The sequence below is a fragment of the Petaurus breviceps genome, unplaced genomic scaffold, assembly GCF_028583685.1.
Source record: "Petaurus breviceps papuanus isolate PSGF00001 unplaced genomic scaffold, PetGlider_PUasm1.0 174, whole genome shotgun sequence".
NCBI classification, from domain to species: domain Eukaryota; kingdom Metazoa; phylum Chordata; class Mammalia; order Diprotodontia; family Petauridae; genus Petaurus; species Petaurus breviceps.
The window spans coordinates 14,892,601-14,901,301 of record NW_027185761.1 but is presented as its reverse complement, the minus strand read 5'-3'; the positions used below and the strand labels follow the sequence as shown (position 1 = coordinate 14,901,301).

General features: G+C 45.3%; 1 protein-coding gene across 1 annotated transcript in view; it reads right to left on the bottom strand.

Annotated features, from left to right (window-relative positions):
* EFCC1 (EF-hand and coiled-coil domain containing 1) overlaps window positions 1-8,701 on the bottom strand; it is an 80,294-nt gene extending 71,593 nt beyond the window's left edge. Inside the window, exons 1-2 of the mRNA XM_069083781.1 lie at window positions 7,714-8,701; window positions 670-1,079 (exon numbers count right to left, since the gene is read on the bottom strand). Of these exons, the coding sequence (XP_068939882.1) occupies window positions 670-1,079; window positions 7,714-8,448 (1,145 nt within the window). The 5' untranslated portion in view covers window positions 8,449-8,701. The remainder of the gene's footprint in view (window positions 1-669; window positions 1,080-7,713) is intronic.

Below are 8,701 nucleotides of genomic sequence, written 5' to 3'. Positions count from 1 at the left end.
GTTAGATGTATGGATGGATGGATAGTTGGATGGATGAATGGACAGATAGATGGATGGATAGATGGATGGATGGATGAATGGATAGATAGATGGATGGATGGATGGATAGTTGGATGGATGAATGGACAGATGGATGGATAGATGGATGGATGAATGGATAGATAGATGGATGGATAGATAGACAGACAGACAGACAGACAGACAGACAGACAGACAGACAGACAGATAGATAGATAGATAGATAGATAGATAGATAGATAGATAGATAGATAGATAGATAGATAGATAGATAGATAGATTTTGTTCTAAGCTCCTTGAGTTCAGGGGCCATGCTTTAACCTTTCTTTTTAAGCCTAGCACTTAGCACAGGTCCTGGCACATAGTAAGAAACTAACAAATGCTTGTTGACTTGCTGACTATATACAAAGTAGTTGCTTCCCAGGACAAGCCCTGATGACAACAGCCAGTGTTCTTAATAAGACTCCAGGGTTGGGCACACACTTCATATGCCTACTCACTACAAGCCTCTGCTGCAGGTACTTGCCTAAAATGAAGTCTTTCCCAACTATTAGACTGGAGAACAGTGTTGTAAGTCATATCTGTTTCCCTGCACCCAGCCCTGTCCCTTGTATAGCAGGCTTGCCCTGCCAGTTTATCCCCAGACTGTACCTGTAATACTGTAGCTCTAATTCCAGCTGCTGGACGCACATCTGTAGATGCAGTACTTGGGTGGCTTGGGCTTCCAGCTCTCTCACTTTCCCCAGGCCGCTCAGCACTGCCTGCCTGGCTTCCTCCACTTTTTTCCTCATTTCTGCCTGCTCCTTCTTCAGATGGCGGTTGCAGTCCTCAGAGGCTGCCAGGGCCTCCTGGCACTGCCTCAACTCCTTAGCCAATTCCTGATTGACCTGAATAGCCTCTTCGATCTGACCATCCCTGGAGCTCCGGATCAGCTCCACTTCCTTTAGCACGCTCTGTACGCCTTTGCTGGGCTGGGGGCTCCCATGGCTCGGTAGCATCCTGGTCCCAGGAAAGCAGCTGCCATCTTGCTTGTGACTGGCATGGCTCTTCCAGAGTCCCACCTACCAGGGGCGAGAGAGGAAGATAAAAAGCTTCTGGGTTTCACATTGGAGTTTTAACCCTTCCTCTCACCCTCCTCCTTTTCCACTCCAGTGGTACTTTCAGCCTCTACTCCATAAAATTTGACATCTTTCCAACTGACAATGTCACTTTACATATATTATTCCATTCGATCCTCCCAACAACCCTATGAGATAGATGGGTTCATCTTGTCCAACCATCTCATTTTCCAAATGAGGTTAAGTGACTTGCCCAGTGGCAGAGCTGGGATTTGAACCCAGGCCCTCCAAGCTCAAGACTCTTTCCATTTCCTCTATAGTGGAAAAGGACTCTCCAGGAAGTGAATCATCCTGTAATTTTACAGATGAGGAAATGGAGGTCCAGAATGGATCAGAAACTGACCCAGGTTCCTAGAACAAATATGTGATGGTGCTAGGACTTTAGACTAGCTTCTTTGACTTCCAGGCCAGTACTCCTTCCTTGGCTAAGTTACTGTTCAGTTGGCTAAGTGCCCTGTCCAAGGCACCTGCTTGATTCAGAAAAAAATTCGCAGACTATCTTCTTGGATGGCTGCTTTGACTGAACCTGGGACAGCTGATTGAACCACTGGTTGAAGACATTTTATTCACAGGAAGTAAAGATAACAAGACAGCCATAGCTTACCATTGTTGTGGTTGTTGTTGGAGCACACAGCACAAAAACATGCCTTATAGAATAGCTTTTTATGGCAAATTCAGTCTGGGTGGGGAGACACAGCTCCATGGTGAGGAGGAGACAGAGACCCTGGGACACTATAAGACTTCTTTGCTGTATAGACTGGAAGAGGAGGGGGAGTGTGCATCTGGGAGGGAGCTTGTCGGAGGCAGGATAGTGTGGGGAGAAAGTGTTCTACTGGGTACCTTCCTATTTTAACTAATTATTCTTTTTTTTTTTTTAAGCAATCGGGGTTAAGTAACTTGCTCAAGGTTACACGGCCAGTTATTTCTGGGTGTGGTGCTGTGTCTGAGCCCGGGATTCGATCTCCAGGTCGTCCCAACACTGGAGCCGGTGCTCTTACTCGCTGAGCCACCTGGCCGCCCCTTAACTAATTATTCTTACTAACAAAGTACTACCTTGACAGTAAGCATAGTCACCACTCTGAATTTTGATATCCTGGGACAAAGGCCTGGTCACCCTGCTTAGTTAAGGCTCTTTTAAGCATCTTTTAATTCTCTAAAGGGATATATTGTTACACTCAAAAGACTCCATAAGAACAAAATTCATTTTCTTTTTTTTTTTTCTTGGAAACAGACTTTCATGCCACCTCCTAGCATCTTGTCAGTATGCTGTGCACACCACCACCATCACCTTCATCTCCCCTGAACTGCACCCTCACACTCTGCCTCTTTTCACTGTCACATAATGTAACTGCAGAATGTAACCTCCATGAGGGTAGGGGCTGCTTTTTGTTTACTGTCTCCAGTACCTAGCTCAAAGCCATGAACACATCAGGCACTTAGCAAGCATAAATTAAATTGTTGAATTCGTAGGGTAAAGATCACCAGCTTTTTCATAGTAATATCCTACCACTGTCTGATTATGAGATGCCTCTCCTTATTCTGTATCATGAATGAATGAATTAATGGAAAAGCATTTATTAAGTTGCTTGCTCGCTTGTTGCTGTTTGTCCTTTGTTCTTGAAGAGGACCATGACATCAGAGAAGTGACTCCATGACATGCAAGTGAATTGGATTTAAGTGAGGGAGGAAGGGCTGGGTGAAGTCATCAGCCTCACTTTCTCCTCTGGAGCCATCTGGGTCCAGTGGTCAGATATTACCATGTGCTAGAGACTGTCATAATATGAAAAATGCTATGCCATATATGCTTATTTTAAAAATTAAAAGTAAAAAAGAATTTAGAATTATTTTGCTTAGAAATAGCAAACTCATTCTCACCCCTGTCCCTTTCCTTGGGCAATTTCCCCTATCTGATACATGTATGTATGTATGTGTGTATCTATATGTATACATATATACACATATACATCTACACACATACATAACTATACACACATATGTAGGTCAATAAATATTTATTAAGTGCCTACTATGTGCCAGGCACTGTACTAAGGGCTGAGAATACACAGAAAGGCAAACAACAATCCTTTCTATCATGAAACTCATCATCTAATGGGGGAGACAACATGCAAACAATTACATACCTACAAGACATATACAGGATAAGCTGGAGGTCATCTCAGAGGGAAGGCACCAAGATGGAGAAGGACTGGGATAGGCTTCTTGCAGAGGGTGGGACTTTAGCTGAGACTTGAAGGAGACCAGAGAAGCCAGGAGGAGGAGGAGGAGGAGGAAGAGGAGGAGATGAAGAGAGAGTTCCTGGGAGGGACAGCCATTGAAAACATTCAGAGTCAAGAAAGTTTTGTGTTCAAGGAAGAGCAAGGAGATCTGTGTCACTGGATAGCAGAATATATGGACAGGAATAAGATGTAAGAAGAACAGAAATATCCTGCCGTCTTTTATAGAAATCCTACCCATCTTTCAAAGCATAGGTCAATTTCTTACCCTCTGCCAACTTGAATGGAACCTTCCCTGATCACTCCAGCCCTTGCTAATCTCTCCCAGATCTGAACTCAAAAAGAACTAACTCCACAGTAAGTGACACACATTTTTGCACTTAATTACTCTCTAATTAGGGAAAGAAAATTAATATCTATGAAATAGACAGCAAACTCCTTGTGGGCAGGGACCAGATCTGTTATATCTCTCATGCTATTTAGCATAATACCTATGAAGAAATACTTTTTGATTGACTGATCATCCTGAGATACTTTGGGCCTGGGTTCAAATTCTAGCCCTGCTATTTGTTACTTTTGTGACCCTTGGGACCAATCAAGCTATTGACTTCTCCTTGTAACAGCCTATCAATTACTTGAAACTAGTGATCTTGTCCCTGCTAAATCCAGAATTGGTCCTAAATTTGAATTGTATCTCTGTTGTCTACTGCCCAGGTAACTTCAGACAAAGTCAACTGGCCTCTCTAGGCTTCCAATTCCTCATCTATAAAATGAAAGCATGAATAGACTAGATCAGGGGTTCTCATTGTATTTTTGAAGTTATTCAAACCCTATTCAATAACAACAAAAACAGCAACAATGACAATAAAATATGTTATGAGCATCAGGGTAATTTAATATAAAATCCATGATATTTTAAATGATTATTTACTACTTAAAGTGACATTAAAGAATTCTTAGCTCAAACCTTTTGGACCATTAATTTCCCAAAGGGTACAAGGACTGCTAAATGGAAACCTCTGTGTTAGATAACCTTTAAGAATCCCTTCAGCTAGAAATACTGTGTCCCTAGGAATCCACTCCTTTTTCTCAGTTCTCCAACCTTTAAGGTCCTATATTATTCAGTTTGCTCAAAGGAGAAATGGCCTGAGAAGATCTGGATTCATTTTCCAAACCTGCTGCTTATTAGTCAGCATAACCTTGGGTAATTCACTTACCCACTCTTAACCTCAGTTTCCTCATATGTAAAATGGAGACATTAATACTGGTACTACTTATCTTGAGGTTGAATTGTGAGGAAAACACCTCATAATGTCCTCTATAAATATTATTATTATCACCTAAAACCTTCCTTCTCTCTAGTAGGAGCAAAAAGCCCATAGAAACAATATAAATGAAATCAGCATTGAGAGGAAACAATAATGATGAAATAACAGTGTTAATATTGTACTGTCAAAATATGTCCCTTTTTTTCCTGTAAGCAATTAACAAGCTGTTTTTGTCTGTGCGAACATACTTTGCAAAGGGGCTTGTTTGGGTGTTTTGTGGGAAGTGTCTGTTGTGTCAAAATAAAACTTATCTACCACTAAATGGCATTATGAAAGGCTATAGAACTTGGTTCATCCAGTTATTCCACAAATGTTTACTGATGTGCCAGGCTAAGTGCTAGGGGAGATAAAGATATAGGTTGTAATATGTATAGTTAGAATTGCCTGGCACCCCAGCTTAAGCTTTTGAATTAGGGGCAAGGGAAAGACAAGTTTTAATGTTGAGTCTCTGGATAAATGCAGTATCATCTAAGTTACTAGCAGGAAAGGGACCCAATGGGGGCATTTGTCTTAGATCAGATTTCAGACCAACACACAAAAGACATTAAAAACCACAAGTACTTTCTTGGAGACTTCAGTTAAATTTCTGGCACTCAGCTGAAAAAAAAAACACAACACAATCCTGTGTATTCTAAGAAATATTTCCCAGTTGGATCTAAAAAATGATGTTATTTTATAGTTAGGTGGCTTATTTACATCATCTGTCAACTCAGAAGTGTGAGTAAGTTTAAGAAAATTCCTGATCCATTTAAAGCTGTGTTTTAAAAACCAGTCTGTTAAGCCCAGCACTAGGGTGAATACTTCCAAATATGCAGCATTCATGTACCATGGGAGTCAGCCCCATATTTCCCATTGAATGCTAGTCCTAGATTAAGACCTAGGGTTCACTCTCACTTCTGATTCAGAGAATTACGTGAGCAGAGAATGCATGTCACTTAACTTATCAGATCGTCAGTTTCCTCAAGTGTAAAGTGGAGATAATAATAAGTAATTCCTGAAGTATCTGACATGGAACGATGATGGGGCTCCAAGGAGAGCACTTTTAAAAAGCCCGGCAAATCTTAAAGCACTATACAAATGCGAATTACATTATTCTCCTCTTTAGACCCCAATTTCCTCATCTGTAAAACCACAAATTTGGTTTAGATGGTTTCTATGGGTCACTTTTGACATTCTACAAGAGAAGTTACAGATCAGTGAAACAAACAACTTGTTCTTAGCTTGCTTTGATCACAAAGATTTAATGAGCCACTTTTACAGAGAGCTGTGGTGAGCCTGGGCTGCAGTTCTGGCTTTGTATGAAATATGAGCTCCATGGATTTCAGCATTGCTAGACATACTGACCTCTTCTTTCAGCACATGCAGTCCTCAGAAGGAGCAATTTCTGGCCTAAAATCTGGGCATAGGACTTCAGCAATTCTCTGGCTGAAACACCATTCCAATTACATGGTAGGGATGAAAAGCTGGGTCATGTTGACATCATTTAATTATTTTGTACTTGAACTTAAACTCCCATCTCATCAAAAATTTCTCTTAACTCAACAAAGGACTCTACCTGGTGCCAGGCACTGCCCTCAGAGCTGGCAGAGGCCCTACCTTGGGAATTCTTAACTGTTTGGCTCTCTGATCCCACAAATGCTTCTGCTAGCCAATCTGCAGGTGTGCAGAATTCCTGCTCACGATATCCATGTGCAATATGCCGCCCAGCAGGAGCAAGGATGAAAAGTCAAAATATTTAATTCTCCAATTCCCAGGAAAAGTGTGAATCAGAAAATGTTTAGAGAGGACAGCTCCTCTCAGGCAGTTATGGCAGGAGGGATGGGGGTGGGGCCATTGATCATCTTTTGCATGGGAAAACTGACTAGTAGTTAAGGGTTAGGTTGATGTAAGCATCAAAGCAAACCCCTCAAACCAAATAGAACACGCCAACAGATATATTATATGTAATTATTATATATTATATATTTCATTTATTTATATATATTATATGTTATATATTTCAATACTTTAATGGATTTGTGATCTTATCTATGTGGGTATCCCTTCAAGGGTGCAGTTGGTAACCAATCCATCCTTGCCTCCCCATCTTGGGCAACTCTTGTGTATGTGTCTTTCAGAAATCAGGTCCACTCTGGGCGCTGGGGAGGGGAGTGGAGGGGAGGAAGAGACAGGGAAGAAAAAGGACCTTCCTCTAGTTCTCTCGACATTGTAAGGATACTAATGGAAACAAAGAAAATTAGACGGGCTGAGAGCTGCGTCCTTGGAGGGACCATGCACACCATGGATCAGGTTCAAATATGAGGAATCTGCAGAGGGGCAGGTTCGGATTTAGCTGCCACTCAAAAACTCCCTGGGGTAAGGATATCTTTCTTGGCGATTTATAGTCTTAAGAGAGTTTCCTGGGGGCACGGAGAGGAAGGAACCATTTATTAAGCGCTCAGTATGTGCCAGTCACTGTGGGTAGAGAGGAGGTGGTTTGCCCAGTGACACGCTGCTAGTATGTGTCAGGGGAGGTATTTGAACCCAGGTCGTTCTGGTTCAAAAAGCAGATCACCCTCCACTACAACACGCTGTCTGTCGTTCTTTCCCTGGCTGATAACAATGACTCCTTCAGATGACTGTACAGCGAGCTTCCAAAGCACTTTCCTATGCCCTGATACTCATAAACTCTATGAGATTGTCAGCGGTAGCTATTATTATATCCATTTTCTAGACAAGGAAATTGAAGGCCAGAGAAGTTAAGGGACTTACCCTGGGCCAGACAGCTCAGTAGTATTAGGGTTGGGTTTAGGTTCGGGTTCTGCCGGTCTCTAAATCGAATGCTATTTTTTTTTTCTCCCAGCGCACCAGGATTCTGATGCCAGAGAGATAAACAATGTCAGTCCTCGGGGGCAGTCTACCTCGGGGGTAGTCTAACCCTTGGCAGCGTGGGCCTATCTAGTAAAAGCTGTTAGGGCCGAGGTGCATTGTACCGGCTTCCCTTTCTCCCTGTACCCTCAGGCTCAGCCCCCTCACCTGCAGCGCCAGGCAGCGTGCGTCGCTGCTCTGGAGGGCGGCTCTCATGTCCTCCACTAGCTCCCGAAGGCTGGCGTTCTCCTCCTCCAGCTTGGCAACCCGGTCTTCCGCCTGCTCCAGGGCCACTACCTCCTCGTAGCACTCCCGCGAGCAGCCCGAAGAGCCCGTGGCGGCCACTGTGGCGGGAGGGGAGCTCCTCGTGCGCCCGGACGCAGCCGGGACAGCAGACGCCCCGGGCCGCTCCCGGCGCCGGCGCAGGGGGCTGCGCAGCCGGATCTGGGTCTCGATGTGTTCACTCTCCGGCCCAACCGGTAGCCGGCTCCCCTCTGGACCCTCCCTTGCCCCAGCTCGGGTGCTGAAGTAGCCACAGAGGCGGGCGTGGAATTGGCGGAAGGTGAGCTCCGGGGCCAGGTCGTCCCAGAGCGCGGCGCGCTCCTCTTCGTCCTGCTCTTCCTCGCTGCATGCCCCCTCAGTGCCTAGATCAGCCCCAGGCTGTAGCCCCAGCACCCTGCACAGCACACGAAAGTCCTCCCCGGGCAGGCGGCCGTCTCCTTTGCAGTCCAGGTGGTGGAAGACCTCCTGCAGGTACTGGTCCAGCCCGGTGGCCAGCACTACGATCTCATTTTCCACGCCTCGGTCTAGACGGTAGTGATGGGCTAGGGCGCTCACCAGCCACTGCGTACGGCGCGCCGGGCGGCGGTACGGGTCCCAGGCGTCCACTGGCCCCGGCTCCATCGCTGTTCTTGTCGCCTGGAGCCTCTTCTCCAAACCCTTCCTTCCCTTCTCTCTTCCCTACTTCTCCTGCTACCCAGGACTCCGACCTGGCTCCCTTCTGCTGCCCGGCATCGCTCTAAGGGGGGAGGGAGCCTGCCCCCCTGTTACCCGGGCTGCAGCCCGGCCGGCTGCGGGCTGGAGAGAACCCGACGGACAGGAAACTCCGGGAGGCGCCGCCGTCCTTTCGGCCCCGGCGGGGAGGGACGAGGAGGCC